Genomic DNA, 23,526 nt, shown 5'->3' with positions numbered 1-23,526 from the left:
ACTGAAATGTTGCCAAAGAGGTTTATCAAAGCGCTTAAAACTGGTACGCCCAGGGTTGGTTAAGATACAGATCTTCCCTCCTTTAGCAGGAGGATCACTCAAGGTCCTTTCAACTCTGATTCTAAGATAAGTCATCTCTCAAAAACGAAAACATATTTTTAAAGACTTCCTTACCCTCCTCCTCCTGAAAAGTGGGGTTCTACCATTCTCAGTCAGACACTGTCATAGTTTCATAGATGATCTATAGATATAATTATAACTTCCTTATGAAGAAAATTAAACCTATGATATGCTGTAAAACATATAGCATCCCAAGGCAGCCAATTATCTAAAACATATTAACCGGAAAATCACATATACCTGTTAGTTATCTTGTCTGGGATTCTGTTTGAGGGAGGGAGGCTATTAGGTAGAGAGTAAGCACCGTACCACTCTACGTTGTTCACTTACATCCACATGATAATGAAGAGGCATACGATATACTTGTTTTACCTTAATAAATTGACTTTGGCTATCAATCAAAAGACACTTAATGTTCAAGTCTTATAAAAATTTATCAAATATGTTTAGACTTTAGATTTGCCAGACCAAAGCACTATACACTAAACAGAGAGAAAGTCAATGAGATCAAACTCCTGGCTCACTTGAAAAATTAACAGTGCTGTATGTAACTGATTTTCTCAGGTCACGTCAGGGAACAGACAAACAGTCCCTAAGAAGCAAAAGAGTGACCTGGTATTGATATAATATTGTCAGTTAACAGGCTGACAATTTCAATTCCCAAGGAACACAAATTATCTTTTAAGCCTGTATATTTTACACACGAAATGTGCAACCTACAAACCTCATCTGAGGACAATAAATGTCAACTACTTTTTCATTCCTATTTTTAGAGCAAAAGCGCTAGACTTACACATATATTTGAAAGTACTTTTAAAGCCACCTTTCATAACATATGCCATAAATACCAAAACCTGATAACAGTAACAATGGAGAAAAGGAAAGCTGAATTAAAAAGTCATTCCTTTTCCACAGCTTAGTCTAGACAAAATATGCAATGGTATGTGACATTGCACTCATTATCTCAATAATTATTCACTTAAGAATGGGGACAAAATAGTTCAGTTACATGAAATCTTCCTCTCATTTGCCAACCCCAGATTTATAATCTGCTATTGCCTCCTAATATTTCCCCTTCCCAAGGGGATTCCAGATTAAAGAACAGCCTCTCCACCTTCCAATCTAGAATTGACTTACCTTGTATTTTCTACACATAAAACACTTGGATTTCCCAGAGTCATCTTTTAAAGGAGGTTAGAGTCAATAGCTCTGGCAGGAAAAACATAGTTAAGTGGTTTAACCACACCATAGTAGGGGACTTTTCTCCATTGGTATTTAATATATACCACATAAACTAACGGCTAACAAAGCCTATTTTGAGGTAATTTATGTGACATCTTAAGACTGAAAATAAGTTTTGAATTTCTGTCCTCTTCTCTACAACATAATCTCTTTTTTAGGCCTCTTCACTAAATCAGATGATGGAATCAAACCAGCTAAGTAACAACAACAAAAAAAAAAGAGAGAGAAGAACTGTAGACATCTGTACCTAAACACTTACCTTGCTCCTGTCATAGGACCTCGTCCGTCCTTGTCATAGCCCCCACGCCCTCTACCTCCTCCCTGTGACCCGCCATATCCTCTATTATCTTCTCCATACCTACTCACATCACGACGGTCATCTACAAAAAAGAAAATTCATACAGACATACATAAACAACTTAAAATTTCTGACAGAGGCTTTCCACAACATAATCTTAAATAGCTCTTTAGGTCACCTGTGACCTTCAGAAAATGGCACATGTGCACAAAACTCAAGTGCAAGTCATCATAACACCATCTGGAATTAAATGTATGAGAATTATATGTGTGTCAAATTCCATTCTACCAAAGTCAGACAGCAAAATGGTGATGTGGATATCACCATTTGATGTGATGGTAATATGGAGTAGTTTGAGTAAAGTACATTAGGTACAGAACTCTAATAAATTAAAAGAATACCCTGATCTTAGGGACTTCCCTGGTGGCGCAGTGGTTAAGGCTCACGCTCCCAATGCAGGGGGCCCGGGTTCAATCCCTGGTTGGGGAACTAGATCCCACATGCATGCCGCAACCAGGAGTTCACATGCCACAACTAGGGAGCTGGCAAGCCACAACTGGGGAGCCCACCTGCCACAACTAAGGAGCCCGCAAGCTGCAACTAAGACCTGGTACAACCAAATCAATCAATAAATAAATATTTTAAAAGAATACCCTAATCTTAAAAGTTATTTTTCATGTCGAAAATATTTCAATGTAAATCAAACACAGACAAGGAATAACTAGATTTTCAAACTGAGAGATATTCAGTGAATATATTCACTGAAGAAGATATTCAGTGAATGAGCTTCCACTCTTACTCATTCACTTATTCATTCATTCAACTATTGAACAAATATTTATCGAGCAGGTACAAAAATGAGTAAGGCAGGACCTTTGCCCTTGAAGCATTCATTTTTATGGCTGATCAGATTCCTAAATATCATGATATATATAAAATGATATATATAAAAGAAAGAATGACTGGTCCTTCTTAGTTGAGGTTAGAGAAGGATAATATAGGATCATAATTTCCTCAAATCACATACAGCACCAGTACCAAGAAAACTGGTAGCATGGACTTCCCTGGAGGTCCAGTGGTTAAGACTCCGTGCTTCCACTGCAGGGGGCACAGGTTCGATCCCTGGTCGGAGAACTAAGATCCCACATGCCGCGCGGTGCAGCCAAAAAATAAAAAATGTTTAAAAATTAAATTAGGGTTTCCCTGGTGGCGCAGTGGTTGAGAGTCCGCCTGCCGATGCAGGGGACACGGGTTCGTGCCCGGTCCGGGAAGATCCCACGTGCCGTGGAGCGGCTGGGCCCATGACCCATGCCGCTGAGTCTGCGCGTCCAGAGCCTGTGCTCCACAACGGGAGAGGCCACAACAGTGAGAGGCCCGTGTACCGCAAAAAAAAAAAGAAAAAAAAATTAAATTAAATTATAAAAAAGAACTGGTAGCAGCAGCATTGTCAAATGATCAGTTGACTGAGACAACAAAGGAAATTCAAAAACTCAGCCAGCAAAAAATCACGTGACCATCTAGAGTCTCCAAGAAGTTCAGAAATATCAATCTAATAAACTAGTTTTGATGGACATGAAACAGAACATATGTTCAGGGTCACTCTAAATTCTTACAAACAGTTGAAATCCTCTGTGGGTCTTTAAATACAGAATTCAATACACAATTCTATGAAGGGAAAAAAGGAAAAATAATAGAGGTCAGTATATCTTACCTTGTGTGTGGTGGCTGTAATTTTCCCTTTGTGAATGGTAGGATTGCTGGTTTTGATTATAGGAATCATGCTGCTGATCATAATTTGACTGCTCGGCATAAGAGCCGTGATGTTGATCATAGCCTGACTGCTGGTCATATGAATCTTGTTGACCATAGTCTGACTGGTCATATGAAGGCGCTCTTCCACCTTGGCTAAACAGAAATCAAGAACTTGAGTGATTTTACAGAAGGACTGTTTACTGCAGCAGGCTGACTGAGACTGATTGCTATAAGAGGCCTGCCCAGCTAGACCTCATCCACATTTACTACCCTTTTCTGGTAGGAATCATTTAGCTCTTTTATCTACAGAATCTTATCACCAATGGAATGACTTTCAAACAACAGTTCTACTATCACTGAAGAGGTGTCACATTATGAGAAAAAACACACACACCTTTGAAAACTGTAGAGAAGCAAGAAAATCACTATGGTTTTTATCATGTCCTTGAATTAAAAAAAAATTAAAGATGACATAAAGTACAGTAATATGTCTGACTCTTTAACAAACATGACACAGCAAGCGCTGACTCCTTTTAATAGTTACACTAAAAGGCTCTATCTCAGTTTTAACAACAATATTATTTAATAATATTTTGGGGACTATTTTCTCATCTTTAGTACATTCTTCTAAGTATCTTCAATAATAGTAAATTTTAGAAAATAGCAATAAATCATCCACAGTTTTAATCTGCTGAGTAAGAGGAAGGAACTTGCTTTGTGATGCCATCTTTTAACTGAAACAAAGTCTAACTACCAAATGAGACTGCTTTATTTTCTCTTGCAATTCAAAAAGAAAATTCTAAGTATGTTCTGAGCAATATGACTATTAATTACCTGCTCTCAGGATGGGAATGTTGAAAGAAACACTTAATTGGATTTGAGTTCTAATGTTTACTCAAAAAAAAGGGGGGAGGACAAAAATGGCCTCACAACTTAATAGTCACATCTTATTCTGTATCAAATGATCAAAACAATCTAATAAAGATCGGTTCCCCAACTCCCTACCCAAAGCACATCACAAAGGTCAGAACCCTAGACCTTCCACTTTAGAATGACTGTCAAACCAAATCTAACATTTCTCTTTGGTCCACATTTATACGTCACATTACCAAAAATGCACCCCTATGAAAAGATTCTCCTTAAATTTAAAACTAGCCAGGCTTGAAGAGCCTTCTAATGTAACACGCTTTCTGGATAGTATTCCCTACGTTTGTACTTTGTAAAGCACAGTAAAAAGTAAGTTGCTATTACTAAAATTAATAACAAGTACAGGCTCCTCAAATCAGAAAATTTTAAAAAAATATAGAAGACCTGTAAAATTGCTAATATTCACCTACCTATATTAACAATTAAAACATTTTTTAGGGTATTTGAAATACGTGCATAGGTTTGGGTCATTTTTTTCTTTAATATTTTTGCCCCTGAAAAGGACATTAAATACATTAAAATGGTTAAAAAATAAAATGGAAATGAAAAGTAAGCATTGATTAAGTCTCCTTTTATAGGCAGGTTTTTATTTCATCTCAGGTATAAAGCAGAGGTTCAAATTTTACATTTTAACATTTAAATCATGTGCATTCGTTTACAGCTAAACTAATTGTACAAATAACCCATCATAAGAATCAAATATCAATATTGACAATTTCCACATTCTTTATAGCACAAAACTGTGAAATTCATACACCATCAACACTTTTCTGGAAAAAAAAAAAAAGTTTAAAGCTAGGACTTTGTTAGTGAAAACTGTTTAATACCCAAAGTGTTATTTCCACTTCCCAACACCTCAGTACTTTTACTGTTTCCTTACCCTCCTGATGATTCCATGTTTTGCTGTGCCTGGTTATTATAAGGTTGCTGGCCATATGAGCTCTGCTTTTGATTCTCATAACCACCATAGGACTGTGAATAACCTAAAGATTGAATGGATATACCATTTAGGAAAGGTTCTGACTTTAAATTTCTAAAACAGCAGATTTAACAAATCAGTCCAACCTGATTGGCTTTGTCCGTAACTGGAGTAGCTGCCATAGTTCTGCCCATATGTAGAATCAGTAGTTTGCCCATAGCCAGAATAGCTCTGAAATTTAGGTAAATACAAGTTTCATTGCATATTTAAGATTAAAACTATTTATAAAGAACTCAATTTATATTTAACCTACTTGTGGTGCTTGTCCATAACCTTGGTTGCCTTGATTTCCATAGGAAGAATAACTGTAAAAGAAAAGTGTACTACTTGAAAGAAATGTGCTAGAATTTAAAAGCTTAAATTAACCCTATCTTCATTTTCAACTTTCAACTCAAGCTTCTTTCCTGAGAAACTGTCGATTTAACTACCTCTTCAAGTCTAAATTGAAAGGTGATAACCAAAGACTGTCAAAGACATAAATGAAATCATTCCCAGACCTCTTAAATGCCAAACACACACCAGAAGTTTTGCTTTGACAATCTCCCACAAATAAACAAAACTTCACCAGTGCTAGAAAATTCCAAGAGAATTATGCTTGGATGGGTGGGAGGCTGGGGGTGGAGGGGAGTGACTACATGGTAGCAAGACCCATAATAAATATCTGAAGCAGAAAAATAATGACTCTTTAAGTTAGAGCTTTAATCAATTTAGCTGTGCTGTGACATTAATTTCTTCCTACCATTTGCCTTAAATTTGTCTCTCACATCCTAGAAAATGCACAGTGTGGCACTAAACATCCAATTTTTAGTGCCTCGGTAATGAGAGGCATGTATATCTTCAGAATACTATCAGAGAACGAAAGTATATTGTATCCCCAGTGTCACAGCATAGGATGGCATAGTCTGTTGACTGACTGAATGAATACATGCAGCTTTCTCAGAGCTGAACTTTCTTTAATTTTAGTGCATATAAGCTTTAACAAGTCAGAAACAAACTTTCTGAATATATACCAAAGAAAAATAAAACATATGCCAAAAAAATCTTACTATTTTAGAGCTATCAAGTGCTAACAGAATTTCTTAACTTTATAAAACATATTTCATTGAATAAACATTTGCTAGTTGCCTACTATGAGGGTCTATCCCACGAGAATTAAAAAGTCAAATCAGTTTTGTTTTCATGAAGCTTAAAACTTGATGACAGAAGGTATCTGAGATGCTCTTCCGAATATCTCACACTGAGCTGCAAAACACTTATACTTCAAGTGAAGGCTGTATTTCTGGTAAGCAGGAGAATCCTACTGCATGTATACATTCACATAAAAACAGACTTTTCTTTTTATTGTGAGCATGGTGAGGATGATTTTAAAAATGCTAAACACTTCTATCCTAGTGCTTCAAGAAAATCCACTCCAGAAAAAACACATTTAGCATATTATATACAATCAAAAAAATTAAATGCTCTTTCTTTTTTTTTTTTTTTTTTTTGCTGTACGCGGGCCTCTCACTGTTGTGGCCTCTCCCGTTGCGGAGCACAGGCTCCGGACGCACAGGCTCAGCGGCCATGGCTCACGGGCCCAGCCGCTCCGCGGCATATGGGATCCTCCCAGACCGGGGCACGAACCCGTATCCCCTGCATCGGCAGGCGGACTCTCAACCACTGCGCCACCAGGGAGGCCCTAAATGCTCTTTCTAAGCTGTTATAGTTCAACTACTTAAATCCTTTCAGTAATTGTTTCTTCTAAATAATTTCTTAAAGGAAACAATCTTTATAATACCTATGAGATTCACTTTAGTCTCTAGGGGGCACCTATATTTACTGATTCAAACAGCCTTTTAAAAAAAGAAAAATATCTTACAGCACCCATGTACATAGGCTGACTCTTTCCCCTTCACAAACTAAGATTTAACTCTTTTAAGACGTCAAGATACCAAAGCTTAAGAGGAAAGCCTGACTAAATTTATCTTTTTTTCTCAGTTCTACTCGTTCATGGTATTATTGAAATGTACGTATACTTTACCTTTGCTGCTCACCCCCAGACTGACCGTAACTTCCAGAATCTAAAACACATAAAAAGAATTTTTAATCTTATTTAAAATTAGGCTTCCCTCAAAGGCTGACTTTAGCTCTTACAGATGAAATGTGATAAGAAAATATCATAAACTACAGAAAGAAAAACTAGAAGTTAAAAATACAGTGCAAGGAAAAATCTGTGCCAATAGTATTAGCTATTTACAGTAACTACAGCTTTGAAAACAACTACTCTACAAACATGTCCTGATGGTCACAAAAACCAAGTGAACAAATGAGAAAGTCAGTGAAAAACCCATCCTTTCAACAAAAACTCAAAAGCTCAAGTTATATTATCTTTATATATAAAAAGACATCTGTTAAAAAAACTAATCAGGATCAAAAAGGGGAAAATACACACTCTAAGATAAATCCCCAGGATTACATTTACTTCATATCCTTGCCAGCCTAACATATACACCATTCCCTTAGACTGGACTGGATTGCTTTGGCAGTCAGCAGCAACAAAAAGATCTCCAAAGACTTGGTAAAAGCAGCTAAGCCACTTGGTATATACCCACACAGCAATACTTACCTCTAGCTTCCTTATTGGCAATAAAAACTACCAAGGCAGGCATGAGTTGAGTAATATATGTCAAAATAATAAAAATAATTTGAACTGTGAAGTTTTCTCAATACTTTAAAATGTCGGTTATTCCAAAAATTTTTGAAGAGGCTCTACCCTCTAGGCTTCTCCTCAGAGTCAAATGAATGACCTAATTTTATTAGTGATGAGTAAGAGAAGAATATCATATTAAATACTCTTTCAACTGCAAAAAAATGACTGATAGTCTTCAACTGCTATTAGGCCCAACCTCATCTAATTTGAATAAAACCATTTGTTGTTGAACAGTTCTGAAAACCTGCCAAATATCAAATCACATCAATGACTTTTTCATTCAATTCATATAAAGCTACAATATGAAAACACTGTCACTGGCTGTATAAGTGGGTGACATCAAATTTGCCACTTTTCTACAGTAGAGATCTCCAATCAGACTGAACAAGAATTTTTTTAATCCTTTACTAAAATATTGAATGAAATACTGACACAAACTACTTCTTTTATAAATTTGGACATAAGGCTACCTGAGATGAAAAAAAAATTGTGCATCACTGCCCATAATAAGATGCCTAGATTTGTAACTAACCAAATAAGAAAAATATGAAAAGGATACAGAATCTAACTGGATCATAAAGAGATTAGATGCATCTATCAAATGGCAAAGGAAGTTAGTTTCAACCAATTCAGAAACTAAAAAGGATTACAGTGGGAGGAGGGGGTGTATGAGTAAAACAAATATACATACACTGGGGATGCATGAAGCTTTAAGTTAAATTATATCCCAAGGCACTGACGTGGGTTCTCTCAGTGACAGAGTCCAAGACCTTATTGTACTTTGGCTCAGGCAAAAATTATAGAAGTACACAGCACATATGTCATATGACCCTGGCTTAAATCTAGTAAGTATTAGAGCTCTTAACCCAGTCACTTCAGCTCTCTGAAATTGTAAATCTGACTTCTTCAGCTGGCTGACTTTAAAACTCTAGAATATAGAAATAAGAGTATTGACCAACAAGTCGAGCTCATAGTGAAAGTAGATGTTTTACATTCACCAGAGAAAATCAGTTTATGTTATTTATGGCATTTTAAACAACTGCTCATTATGAGTACTTGACACTTGAGCCTTGTATCTGGGCCCATGAATTATTTAGAGGTGCTTTTATTTCCAAGTGTATAGGGTTTTGACACTCTTTGTGGTTTTGTCTTATTACATTGCAGCCAGAAAAGGTATTTTCTGTACTATTCCAGGTATTTGTTAGGATTTGCTGTTTTTCACTCTTCCCCTTGGTAAACACTTTTACTTACATAAATGTCTCCTATGTGCTTGAAAAGAACTGTATTATCTAAATGTTGAAAGAATTCTGTATATCTGTAAGATGATGTTAGTTGTTAGTTCTATTATTCATATTCTTACTCTTGTTTGGTCTACCTGATCTATTAATTACACAGAGAAGTATGTTTAAATTTTTTTTAATTCCCTGTTTGACTCCGTATTTGTCAATTTCTTTCACTGAGTGTTTTTTTGCTTTCTACACTTTGAGGCCATATTGTTAAAGCACATAGAAGTACAGATTTACAGCTTCCTGGTGAATTTCCTTTTTTAAAAAATTTCCTTTTAACATTACATGAAGACTATCATTAAAAATGTCCTAATGTAACTAAACAATCTTCCTTTTGGTTGATGTTTGCCTGATTAATATTTTTCTATCTCTATACTTTTAACACTTCTTATTCTGATGTTTTAGGTATGTCACTTTTTAAATTATTATTATTTTTTTTTTGCAGTACGCAGGCCTCTCACTGTTGTGGCCTCTCCCGTTGCAGAGCACAGGCTCCGGACGCGCAGGCTCAGCGGCCATGGCTCACGGGCCCAGCCGCTCCGCGGCATGTGGGATCCTCCCGGACCGGGACACGAACCCATGAGAGCATACATCTAGATCAATTTTTCCCAATGTGAAAATCTTTGTTTTTCAGCTGATGTTTTCATATTTTTATTATTGTTACTTTTTATTTATTCCTACCAGCCTATACTAGACTCTCTACTTACCAGGGTCTTTTTTTTCAACCCCTTAACTTCCTTCTATTGGATTTTCCTTACTCCCTTTCCCCCTCTACTGCTTTGGAAGTTAGACGTTCAAATTCTGTTCTTTTAATAAGTCACTTCGTAATTTAAAGAGCATGTTCAATTCTTAACATGCATTCTTGATAAAGTTCAAAATGATCTTCGACCTCCACTAGCATACAAGAATTTTAATGCTATAATGCCAATCACAGCCTTCACCTATTATTTTGCTTCCACTTTTTCTTTCCGTTATCTTTTGCTTCCTCTTTAAAACTCGAGATTCCACGGTCAATACTTTTTATCTACTGCATTTGCTTCCTCTGCATCTTTTTGCATCCCACTCCTCCCCTTCGGATTTCTTTTATTCGTTCTTTCAGTAAATGCCTGAAAGTAGTATTCTTAGTCTTTTATTTGCGTAAAAAAGTCAAGGTCAAACATTATTTTTCCTCTAAATTCCAAAGATCATTTAGTGGCTTCTTAAAACTTTTTAAGAAGTCTACCAATCTTACCTTTTCTCTATTTCCTCTGATAGGTTTGTCACTGGTATTTCATAATCTGCAGTTTCACATTTATGTATCTAGGTACGAATTGATTATGTCTCATGTTTGAGACTACTGCTTCTTGATCCACCAGTTTTGGAAAACTCTCTACTATCTATTAATTCTTCACCATTTACTCCTTCTCGAACTCATATTAGATGTATGACAGGGCTTCACAATCTATTTCCTATGCTTCTTAAAATTTCAATTTTCATCTTTATCCTTCTGAACTGAATCCTGGGTAACTGTATCTATTTTCTACCTCACTAATTATTTCTTCTGCTAGGTCCATGTGCAATTCAACTTAGCCACTTTTTCCATTTCTAGAAGTTACACGACACTTGGTTCTTTTTCCAATCTACGTAACCATTTTCCATGTCTTGGTCTTAGGGTTGATTACTTCTTTTAGGTTTCTAATAATTTTAAACACATTAATACTCGCTTTCAGACTATCTATTAGAGATTCAAATGCCATTTGTCACTCTTATTTTGGTGAATTGTCTTCCAGAATTCTGTAATGTTTTACTGTGAACTTATGCTCTGCAAGCCTTGTTTTTTCTGTAAGATTCCTCGTGACCTAGGCTCTGAAATTTCCTCAGAAAAGGTTTTTCGTTTGTTTTTACTAGGAACCCCAAGGTTACTGTCAGTCTAGAACCAATTTTTATGTTAAATTTCTTGGCCTGAGGTTTCCTGGACCTCATAACTAATCTAAATGTACACCGAAACTGTATGAAGCACAGGTCCCAAGTTACAAATTCCCTCACTCAAGGCCCAGGCTTCCTTGTTATCTCCTATCCTGGTACAAAGGTTTTTCTAGTTCATTCTTTCACTGAAGATACAGTCCTTCAAACATCCAGGTTTTATGTAAGGGCTCCCATTACACGGCTCTAATGGTCTCAAGGCTGCATCTCCTGTCCTTAGTTATTTGGGCAATAAACTCCAAGTCTCTGAATGAGACCTACACCCTTCTCTATGCCTACCATGCTGGCTTCTACTTCATTTCTGGCAGCAGGGGCTCGCCCTTTGTTTTATGTAAGTTCTTGCATTTTTAGCTATTCGTAGACAGAGGATTTACAAGTTATCTTAGTCTGCCATAGTGCCAAAAGAAGTTTCTTGACTTTGTAATTTTTATATGTATAACTGATATTAGATTTGATTTTAACTTCAAAGATGTCAGACAATTCACATTTGTCTGAGAGTCTGACTCACAATATTTACAACTCTGATTTATTTATTATGTAAGCATTTATTTTATTAGGCTTATAAGTCTGTCCTGTCAGGCACCTGTAGTGGCTGAGTCAATTTGATAAGTTAAATTTACAAGTATAGTTTGGAATGTTTAAAGGACTTAACTAAACTTAATGTCGTTAGTTGTTTAGGGGGGAGTCTGCTCTGTTAAATTTATTAACTTAAACATTCATCAAGAACAAGTCAAAAGCATTATTCCTATTTTTATACAAAGTCGAAAGTATTATTTTTATACACAAATTACAAAATGTACAGAGTATATAACAACACTAAAAGATTCTAACTCTAGTTGACTTAATGTAGAAACAAGCAATTATTAGTTCTTTTTCATATGAAAGTCAATTTTGATGTTAAAAAAACTCAAATTACACAATGACAAGTAACTACTGTCTTGATAATTTTGAAGACCAGTGATAATGGATCACCCAGCTCACACACTATTATGACACGCTGAAAATCCTGGATTTTACAAACGGTACACCTCTAAAATTTAATTTTCCATAAAAGCTACCCAGTCCTACAAAAATAAGCCATTGCTTTAAACCAGTAATTATGTCAAAAATCGAGACAGGTTAATGGTTTTTAATGAGCACTGTATCCATTGAAATGGTAAATTTCTGCATGAAGGTGGGAGAATCTTAAAATTTTTTTTTTTACATCACAGATGGGTTACACACCCTCCTGAGTGTACTTCTATGTACTTCTGTGGAGCTTTACCAGACTTCATTCCAAATTATGCAGCTGGTAAAATATGTACCAATGTCACCTTTGGGGTAAGAAATTATTTCTTGCTTGAGCAAGAATTAAAGAGACAAATTCTGTGCAATTAACAGCCTCTTACATCAGGTAGATGCCCCTTCCCCTTAAAGATCAACCTTCTGGCTTAACATCAATGTTAATCTAAAGAATGTTTGTCATTTCCCTGTCCAACCATTCTTGCTAATTTGGTCTCCTCTCAGCCTGCTGCTTCCTTTTTGTCACATATTTCCACTCTTCGGCAAAACTGGATTACTTGGGGGGGGGGTTGTGTTTTTGTTTTTTTTTTAATATCAACAGGTTCTCCCTTAAAAAAATGTAAAATACTCTGCCAGCAGTCGTTTTCATCCCAACCAATGGGACGTGTTCTGCTTTTCCACCTGAAAAGTAACATGTAATTCTCATGATGGTTCCTAGCAAGTGGTGAGCCGGGTCTTTCTCTGCAGCCTGCGACGTGCCCAACAACAGAGGGCCTTGTGTGGCAGCTTGGACTGCTAAATCAAGAGCAGACCCACGTCCTGGACTTTATATTCTGCTTTCGCAAGATCTAAACGGGCTGTCCTGATAAGACCAAGGCCTCTTTTTCTCTTCCACACAACGGGGGTGCCTTGGTCAATTTAAAGTGCTTGATGGAAGACTGCCTTTCCTTTGGTCCGTATGTTTCAACGTAAATGCCACAGGGACCTACAAGAGCCCATCAATAATAGACAGGGCTCACTTTCAAGCTCGTGCAGGAGATAAACAACTGAAGAGGTGAGCATGACAGAGGAGGGTGAAGAGGAATTATACGCAAGCACCCCCATCTCGAATCCGGGAGGCTGGTGCGGAGGGAATGACGACATGTATGTAGGATTTCGTGTCAGGCAACGTCGTTTAAAAGGGCTCCCAGAGCGTCAAGGCCCCCACCTGATGAATGGGTGAGTCAGGAAGGCCCAGCTCCACGTCACGGATGGGGAAACTGAGGGACGAGGCGGCGAGATGACTGGCCGGAGGCCTCGCTGAAAGATCTGAGGCGGAGCGGAGAACCAGAAGCACCGATTCTCTCCGGCCGATGCTCTAATCACGGGCTCCCCCCGCCCCTGCGATGGCGTAGCGGCCTCCGCCCCCCGATTCACACACCCTCCCCCGGGAGCAGCACGTCGCCTCGGGTTCCAAGGACAGGGCCAAGAGACCGGGGGCTCGAGGCGCTCCCGCCGGGATTTGCAGACGGAGAGCGTTGGGAGCGTGCGTCCCTCCAGTCCAACATGGCGGCGGCAGCGTCCGCCTCCCCCCACACCCCCACCCCAGCCTCCCTCAGGGCCGGAGACTTTCCCGCGGGGCCCTCCGGTGGGCGGGAAGACGGCCCAACCCCGCCGGGCCCCTTCTCGCCGCTGCCGCTGCTCGCTAAAGGAGTCACCTACCCGACATGACTAACGGCCGCGGCGCAGAGCCCCCACAACCCGCCGAGAACAAGGAAAACCAGAGCCAAGCGGCGCTGCGGCCGGAGCCGTACTGAGAGCGGCGCGACAAGCTGGCCCCGAATGCGGGGCTTCGGCAGCCAATCAGAGGGCAGCGGGCGGTACCACAACGCCACGGCTCGAGGGGTGGCTCTGTGCTAGACCGGAACCCAGAGGACTTCCGAATCCCCGTTCCCCCCTTCGCGGACGGTACCATTATTGAGAGGGAATTGTGGAGAGGCCGTACCACTGCCGCGATCAGGATGGGGGAGGGGACTGAACCTACCCGGTACGTCCTGATTACAGTCCTATTTTTCACTTCATTGGATCTAATAGAATTCGAGGTTAGGAAGCGAAAGAGGAGAGCCCTTATAAACACAGATTATATGGTTAGAAAAGGAAATTTCGAATGGTATGTCCTAGTTCGCTCCGCTTGGGCTGCAGAAGGCTTGAGCCACCTGTGGGTGTTGGGAGTTGCTGAGCTCCGGGCCGGAAAGTCGTGACGAACTCCGGGACCAAGTCGCCTCCCGGTTTGTTATAACTAACTTGCCGAGTAACAGACTACAAGGTGATACTGGAACAAACGTGTGCCTTAAAACGAAATCACACACAAACCGGACCCTGAGGATGTGTCAGGGTAGGGGGTCGAGCTTTAGTTTTCGGTGCTAGGATAATAGCTAATTCTAATTGTCGGGCACCTTGCATCATCTTGTTTAATTCTCACAAGAGACTGATGAAATACTATTCCCACGTTACAGACGAGAAGGCAGAATTCACTTGCCCAGGGTCGCACTACTGGTAAATGGCCAATGTGGAATTGGAATCCTGGTAACCAGGCACCACTGCCTGTGGGTCTAACTATTCTGTTGCCCTGCCTACAGGGGGCTCGAGCTCTCGAGTCTGAGGTGAGGCTATGAGAGCTCAGAGAGAGCACACAGGGACATTTTCCCCAAGGGCGACGTGACATCTGAGACAAACCATAGGTGATTTGCAGAAGCTGACCACTTCTTAAGTGGGGAAAAGTGTTTTCCAATGACTTGGGACTTCCGCGGTGGTCCAGCGATTAAGGCTCCGCGCTCCCAATGCAGGGGGCCTGGGTTCGATTCCTGATCAGGAAATTAGATCCTGCATGCCCCAACTAAACACATGGCAACGAAGATGCTGCGTGCAGGCAGCTAAGACCCGGCCCAACCAAATAAACAAATACTTTTTAAAAAAAGTGATTCAATATGTTTGGAGTTTACCCACGAGGGGAGTGTGGTAGGAGATGAAGCCAGAAAATTAGGGGGGCTAAAGAGCTGAGACCTTGTAAAGTACATTAGAGTTTGTGCTTTATTGAAGTCAGTGGGTAACTCCTGCCAGATGATTTTAAAGAAAGATCAGATTTGCATTTTCGGGCTGCAATATGAAGAATGTATGGAGATAAGAGGTGCCTAAAAGCAGGGAGACCGATTAGGTGACCAATGCAATAATTCTGGTGAGGGATCATAGTAACCTGGACTTAGGTTGTGGCTGCGGGGATGGAGGTAAATGAAAAGATCCCTGACATACTTAGGTAGTAGACTGAGCAAGATCTGGTGACCAATTTGGGTGGGAAAAGAAGTGAGAAGTCCAAAAAAAAAAAAAAAAAGAAGCGAGAAGTCCTGGGTAAATTGTGAGTTTCACACCTGGACAAGTGAGCAGGTGGTGGTGTCATTCACTGTGACAGGGAAAAGGAGGAGGGGCAGGCTGGGCTGGAGGTGGAGTGGTAAGTTCAGAATTACTGCCTTCAGGTCAGAAAAAGAGGCATGAGGTCATCTCTCTTCATTATACTAGCAGTTAATGAGAGCTCAGCTCTAGAGGTAGAGGGTCACAGAGCTCTCTAGGCAGGTCCAAATAAGCAAGGCTAAAGAAATAGAAATTCTTTCATGACTAAAAACAATTTAGCCATTCAGTGTATATATTGAGGAAGGCAACCCCAGAGGAGGAGATGGGCAGGAGAGAATTTGGTTATTGCCAGTGGGGGGAGCAGGGAACACGATTTCTAGGTTTTTCTTCCTCTTTTTTTTTTTTATTTTTTTTTTAGTTTATTTATTCTATTATTTTTGGTTGTGTTGGGTCTTCGTTGCCGCGCGCGGGCTTTCTCTAGTTGCGGCCAGCGGGGGCTACTCTTCGTTGCCGATCGCCGGCTTCTCATTGCGGTGGCTTCTCTTGTTGCAGAGCACAGGCTCTAAGTGCGTGGGCTCAGAAGTTGTGGCTCGCGGGCTCTAGGGCTCAGGCTCAGTAGTTGTGGCACACGGGCTTAGTTGCTCCTCAGCACGTGGGATCTTCCTGGACCAGGGATTGAACCCACGTCCCCTGCATTAGCAGAAGGACTCCCAACCACTGCGCCACCAGGGAAGTCCCTTTTCCTCTTTTTGAATTTTTTTAGAATTGGGCTATTTTAAAAGATGGATATACAAAAAGTGTTGCTCATCATCAACCTCTTAAGTTTGTACCACCGTTCATTCATGCATTCTTCGCTCAGCTGCCATCTCCTGAGGTCTACTAGGTGTCAGGCCCTGGAAGACCTAGAAATAGAGGAACAGGAAGCAGGATGGCTCCTGCCCTCCAGGAAGGGCCTTCTCATAACAGGGACACTACAAACCTATGATTCCAATAAACTACTGAACATGCTAGAATTGGAGGGTGCAAAGGGTGGTCTGAAAACAGAGGAAGAGCACCTAGCCTACAGGAAGGGTAGAAGGGTCATTAAGGAAGTCTTCCTGCAGGAGATGCCTCCTAAACTGAGCTTTGAAGAAAGAACAGGAGTTAGCCGGGGGAGTGTATATCAGGAACAGCATGCTCCAGGCAACAAGGGCTGTGTTTGCAGAGACCGGGAGAGAAGAGAGTTCTGGGAATTCTTAGTGATTCAGTCTGGCTGGTCTGTGGAGTTGCAGGGGTGGGGAATGGTGATAAGTGAAAGAGGTAGGCAGAAGCCACATTTTGAAAATCCTTGTGTGCCTTGTAGAGGAGTTTGGATGTTAAATTTAAAACAATAGAGAACTTCTGAGGAATCTAATCAAAGGAGTGACATTTCGTTTTTTATATCCATTATCTCTTTTAAGCTGGACAGCCCTGTGAAATAGATATTGCTGTTATCCACATTTTGTAGACTCAACACTGAAGCTTGGGGAGGTGAAATTCTTTACCAAGTTCACACAGCCAACTAGGGACAGAAACAGAACTCACATCCAGGCCTTTGGGCCAAGCCCCGTGTTCTTTTTACAGTGTCTGTGGTCTCCCAAACTTGAGACAGAGAACTCCTCCCAGGTCTGCATTGTTCTAGGGCTTCTTTCGAAGGGTCCTTCTCTACCACAAACTGACTCCAGATTGACTCCTGTGCCCTCCTGCCTTCCAGGCTTTTGCGAGGATGATTATCTGCTACAAACTTTAACCCTCACTCTATGTATTTAGGGAAGACAGCAGGTACTTTTCATACATCAGCTTTAGCAGAACGCATCCGGGAAGGTCTTAGTAGTGGGTCTGTTTGCCCCTGATCCATTCCTCGGGTCCTCACTTGGGGAGCTGACCCCTGCAAGCTGGTTTCAATTTCAGAGATTCCCTTAGGTGGTAGCTTCCAGCTAGAATGGCCAGGGAGCATCTCGGTGGGAAATTAGGTGGTAGAAGAAAGGGAGGATCAAGGGTTATTTCTCCTCCCCCACCCCTGCTGTCTGCCACAGGAGGTGTCTCAGGCAGCACCTATCTTCTCCAGAGACCCAGTTTCCCTTGGTGACCCTGGCTCTTGGGCTCCATAACCCTACCCCTCCCTTCATCCCTCCAGCCTATGGTAGGTAGAGTCTTCTCACTGTTGATAATTTCTGAGTTGCCTCCACCCTGTTTGGCTTCCCAACTCTTCCACCACTGGTGTAGGGCCTTGTAGGACGCCGCAAGGACTGTGAATTTACTCAGAATGAGAAGGGAAACCAGTAGAGGGAGCCATTTAGCAGAGCGCCAATGGGATCTGAGCTATTTTACCAGGATTACTTTGGCTGCTATCTTGAGAAGAGATTGTAGGGAGCAGGGAGAGGTTATTACTCCCACCACAGTAGAAACCAGACCCCAGTGATCTTTTGCCTGTTTCAAAATCCTGTGGAACTCATAATTGGACCACATAATTCAAGGCTTGCCTACCCGCTCAGAGGCCAATTTGTTCTGTAGTTGGGTTGCATCATTCATCTCTGAACCCCCCGGTGCCTCATACAGCACCTGAAACAGTAGGCACCAAAAAAAGTGTGTGGGGGGGACTTGAATGAATGAATAAATAAATGATGAAAAAATGGCATGACTTGTCTAGAAACTCCTCAAGCTCAAAAACCTCGTCCAGGACTTCCCTGTGTCTCCCATAGGGCACAGAGTAAGTGTTTGGTGAGTATTTGTTGAACACTGTAGGCCTGCTCTGTGCCAGGTGCCCTCATCACCCACCCCCACCCCACAGAGGGGTCCCTGGAGCCCCGCACCTCCAGCCTTCGTAGAGAGCAAGCCTCCCACGGAGATAAGACTGACACTCCACTGCAGCACGGCGGGAGGAGGCTCCTTGTGAGTGACCTGCTGCCCTGTCCTCTGGACAGAGGCAGGCACTTCCTGTTTGGGGTGGAAAGGAACCAGACACTTTCCTGTTAGCAGGTCTTTTAAGCAAAGCCACAGATGCTGAACAGGTCCTGGCCCGGCCTTTCAGGCCAGATGCCTGGAGGTTAGACGGCCTTTATGTAGAAGGGAAGTGGGGCACAGGGCCAGATTGGCCAGCCTTTTATTGTGTTCCTGACAAGTCCCCTGGGTCCTGGTGTGAGTAAAAAACAAACCAGAAGAGGCTGACGCCCTGCAAACTGTGATGAGGGTTAGGGTTGATGGGGCAGCTCTGAGCCAGAAAGCATTGCTTGGGGTGAGTTAGGTGTTCATGCAATTGTCCTGGGGCAGGACAGGCTTGTGTATGTCGTGTGCATATGAGTGCATTTGAGTGTGAAACCCACGTGAAGAATACATGCAAGTCGCTTATGTCTGTGCACACAATCCCCAGCACTTGATAAGACTGAACAGTAATTAATTATCTAGCTTGCTCCCCATAGCAAATCAGGGTAGTAGAAAAGGCAGGAATTATTACTGTCCCATTTTAAATGGCAGACACAGAGAGCGTAGTTGACTTGTAAGGGTCAACAGTGTGTGAAAAAGGCGAGATTCAAACGCAGGTCTGTGTCGCTCCAAATCTCTTGCTTCTTCCAGTCCCCTAGGAACATGGCAGGTGTGTATGTACAGGGTGGTAGAAAGGGAGGTATACTTGTGAGTGTGACCCAGGCTGATGAGACCACATCCACCTGTTCTGGAGAGAGGAGATCTCTCTTCCAGAGGTGGAGGTGTTTGCTAGAAAGTTAGGGCTTCCAACATTGAATCACAGCTTAAAATGCACAGAGGTTATGGTCAATAATAATCCAGATAATCACAGCTAAAGTCCTCGCATCTCTGGAGAAGCCTCCTCTTCAGCTCTCCCAAGCTAATCTCACATCCTCATTATTCCTCTAACTCGTTGTGGTTTTCAGAGGTTGATCCTTCCATTGGTGCTTTTCTCCAGAGCTCAGAATTCCTTCTGATAACATCTACTTTGTGTTCTGCATGTTTCCTGGGGTGAAGGACGGGGCGGAGACAAAGCTGATTGTTCCTCAGATGAGGAAGAGAGAAACTGAGGCCCAGAGGGGCCTTGTCTAAGTCCACACATCCTGGCTGATTCAGGGGGTCCTGGTCAGGACGGGGACCCAACGGCCAGCTGTTGCCTTCTGTCAGGGAGGAACGAGTGACTGTGCAGCTGCCAGCTATTCCCCTGGGCAGACAACTTGCCCAGGCCCTGGCATGCATTCCTCAGAAGTTCTATCCACTCTGGGAGGGCTGGGAGGCACTGTGGATCTCAACCGAGCCCCAGTCCAGGAGGAGGGAGGGAGAGGAAGCCGCTCTCTTTGAAGAGGAGCTATGGAGAGGACTGACAGCTAGTTGGGTCAGGAACCTGCTAAGCCAAGATGGGGAGGGAGAGGAGAGAGCCAGAGTTTTCTAAAGGAAAACCTAGAGCTATTTGCCTCTTAAACTTTTTTTTAATAATTTTTTTAATTCTTATTTATTTATTTTTGGCTGCCTTGGGTCTTCGTTGCTGCCCGCGGGCTTTCTCTAGTTGCAGAGAACAGGAGCCTACTCTTTGTTGGGGGCTTCTCATTGCGGTGGCTTGCTTGTCTTTGCTGCGGACAACCGGCTCTAGGCCCACGGGCTTCAGTAGTTGTGGCTCGCGGGCTTAGTTGCTTCGCGGTATGTGGGATCTTCCCGGGCCAGGGCTTGAACCTGTGTCCCCTGCATTGGCAGGCGGATTCTTAATCACTGCACCACCAGGGAAGTCCCTCTTCTTAAACATTAGTATCTAGTATTTAGTGATCCAGCAGGTCTGCAGTGGGACTCAGGAATCTGAATTTTTAACAAGTGGCTCCAGGTGATTCAGTGCAGGTGTCCAAGAATCACATTTTTTAAAAATGAAATCTACAATTGACTTTAATGTACGTCCCTAAGTAAGAACTTTTTCTTCTTTTTCTTTTTTTGGCCATGAGTTATGCAGGATCTTAGTTCTCTGACTAGGGATCAAATCCATGCCCCTCAATTTCCTCATCTGTAAAATAAGGATGCTTATAATAGTAGCTTTCTCATAAGGAAACTGCAAAGATACAATAACATGATTTATGTGAGGCACATAGCACATACATGGTGCATGTTAATTCCTCAGCAGGTATTAACCATTATTATTTGTTCCAATTCCTCCTTCCCACCTCCACCCCCACTCCCACCAGAGGAAGATACAAGTCCTGATTGGATTAATATAGGGACTTGTCACCACAGTATTGTTTTGGATGTGGGTAGTCTTTGGACCTTGCTTTGAGGATTCCTGCTCCAAAGCCGTTCTCCTCCCATCACTCTTCTGATACCCTTGCTGTGGATAATTTCTTTCCAATAAACTACCCTGCCTTTCTCATCTCTCTTTCCTTCTCAGTCTCCCCGCCAATGGCAAACAGCCCTCCTTCACATCATCCAAAGTGATTTGGCTCAGGATGTGTCCTGGAAAGTAAAAACATGCAGCAAGTCAGTTGTGGAGCTGCGAGTAGGCCCCAGGATTCCTGAAGGTCACAGAATTTGGTGCTCTGGGACTTATGAGTAAGCGTCATAGGCATCAGGGAACTGAATCCTCCTGCTCCCCTCATTCTAACCACGGATACACACTGTCTTTTTGGGAAATAGACATATCCTGTACAGAGGTATGGTTGAAGCCCAGGGTGGATGTGTGGGCAAAGAAAGCTCTGCTCTGCATAAGCTCTTGCAGGCACTCACAAGCAGGAATGGAGTGGGGAGAGGTGAGGATGAGATGAAATAATCCAACCAAGGACACAAAGGGAAAGCAGAGGAAGTCAACTTTCGAACACAATAGTGGTGCTAGTTTTCAGGTCCCTGGACCAGGGCTAACCTCGGATGCAGAGAAAGGCAGGGTCAGTTCTCTGGGTGGCTGAGCCTGTCTCCTTCCAGACACTCAGCCGCCAGAGAACCCCTGCTTCCTGCCTTCCCCTGTCCTCCCAGTGCAGCTGAAATGGAGAAACCCCAGGGATGTGCTGGAGGAAGGGATGGCAAGATTCTCCCTGGAGAACAAATTGGCAAACCTGGGTTTGACTCCAACTTGGCCCACGGTGTCCTTACCAACTGGTGCTCCTCAGAGCTTCCTGCCCAAAAGCAGAGCCACATCTGACCTATCAAAATCCATCTATTAGTCAAGGGCACCATGTGCCATGTCATAACTACAACCTTCTGACACCGCCCCCCCACACACATACATGCACTCTCTAGGATTGCTAGATAAAGCAGAGGATGCCCAGTTAAACCTGAATTTCAGATAAAAGATGAATAATTTTTTAGTATAAGTATGTCTCAAATATTGCATTGACACATATTTATACTTAAAAATTATTTGTTGTTAATCTGATATTCAAGCTACCGTACTAGATTTAGCAACCCTTCTCGATGCTGAACCCTTCAGCATCTCCCTCCCCCAGGCTCACTGCAGGACTTTGCCTGAATCTGTAGCTGTGTCCATCTGTTCTGTCCTTAGCTGAGAACCTTGGTTCCAGTCTGCCCGCTAGACTGAAAGCTCTCTGAGGGTAAGACCCAGGCCTTGTCCATCTCCATTCCAGGCAGAGATGCTCCCTATAGATGTGCACAAGGGCACCGGCGGAGAGGGGACATGAATTTACAAAGAAATCCACCCTCAACTCTGCCCGCAGCGGAGCCCTTGCCGGATTGTGTCTGAGCCCTAGAAGGGCGCCTTTTTCTCATTGATCTGCCCAAAGGAGCGCCTGTTTCTAATTGGTTCGCCCAGAATGAGTGTTCCCTTTTCATTGGCTAGTTGTGGGGTGGGCGTGGCCTATTTCCAAACAGTCCGCCCCAGGAACGCCTATTTTTGATAAGTCCAATCATTTCTGAGAAGTCCAATCAAAGAGGCGCCTTTTAAAAATTCCTCCGTCCAAGTAGCGCCTTTCTCTAACAACACAGAAACATCTTGTGCACTGCTAAGGCCCTAAGACTTCGGATAACACTGCATTACATTTGCTTAGCGCTTTATAGATTCCAGATTACCTTTACACACATTAACTCATCTAAACCCCACATCGACCCCCAGAGGTGGGTATCATTTTGCCATTTGCCTTTTACAGGTTAGCAAACTGAGCCTGGAAGAGAAACAGCAACCCGTCTGCAGTCACTAAGGCGGATAATGAAAACAGTTTACTTTTGCTCAGTACGAGTTTGACTAAGCTTTTCACGTAAATCATCTGTCCACCCTTACTAGGACTGTGTGGGATATATAAAGCCAGGCACTTTACACTCATTTTCTCAATCTTCATGCAACTCTGGAAACTAAGTATTATTCGCTATCATTTCATTGATGAGAAAATTGACGCTCGAAGTAAATTCTTTGCCAAAGGTCACACAGCTGCAGTCTACCTTTTACTGATATAAAATGCGGACTGCATGGTGCCAGGTACGGTGCTCAGTTATTTACAGGCATTCTCTCATTAAATGTTCCCTATTATCACTTGATGTCGGTATTCTATTATCCCCATTCACTGCTGAGAAAAATAGGTTCAGAGAGGGTGAGTGACTTGCCCAAGACCACACAGCCAGCAGGTGGCTGAGGCAGGATTCACACGGCTAGCAAAGAAGCAGATCTGGAGCTCAAATTCAGTTCTTCTGACCCCAGCCCAAGGCTCCTTCTCTCACACCTCAGGGCCTCGGTCCCTGCCAGCCCGGCTGAAGCCATCAATGACCCTCGGGTAGGCCAGAATCCCTCTTCATCGAAGCCTTAGGTAGCCACAACCGCCAGGAGAAGACGTTTCCTCCCCTGTCCTCCCCACAGAGATCCGGATCGACTGGAGGTGGCCGACTAGAGGATGGCTTCGCAAGACGACTGGCGCGGGGCGAGGCCACACAGCCTGCGGAAGAGGCTCTA

At 42.3% G+C, this 23,526-nt stretch overlaps 1 protein-coding gene across 2 annotated transcripts in view; it reads right to left on the bottom strand.

Moving 5' to 3' along the window:
• The window catches only part of TAF15 (TATA-box binding protein associated factor 15), a 29,587-nt gene extending 15,513 nt beyond the window's left edge, over positions 1-14,074 (bottom strand). Inside the window, exons 1-7 of one of the 2 annotated variants that reach the window (XM_082604561.1) lie at positions 13,959-14,074; positions 7,339-7,378; positions 5,572-5,623; positions 5,405-5,489; positions 5,220-5,322; positions 3,372-3,565; positions 1,622-1,742 (exon numbers count right to left, since the gene is read on the bottom strand). In XM_082604561.1, coding sequence (XP_082460687.1) covers positions 1,622-1,742; positions 3,372-3,565; positions 5,220-5,322; positions 5,405-5,489; positions 5,572-5,623; positions 7,339-7,378; positions 13,959-13,965 — 602 coding nt within the window. In that variant the 5' untranslated portion in view covers positions 13,966-14,074. The other variant, XM_082604562.1, reaches the window with a different exon arrangement.
• Between the last annotated feature and the right edge of the window lie 9,452 nt (positions 14,075-23,526).

The sequence above is a fragment of the Mesoplodon mirus genome (assembly GCF_964341445.2).
Source record: "Mesoplodon mirus genome assembly, chromosome: 18".
NCBI lineage: Eukaryota > Metazoa > Chordata > Mammalia > Artiodactyla > Ziphiidae > Mesoplodon > Mesoplodon mirus.
The sequence above is the reverse complement of the archived record's forward strand: the minus strand, read 5'-3'. Positions and strand labels throughout refer to the sequence as shown.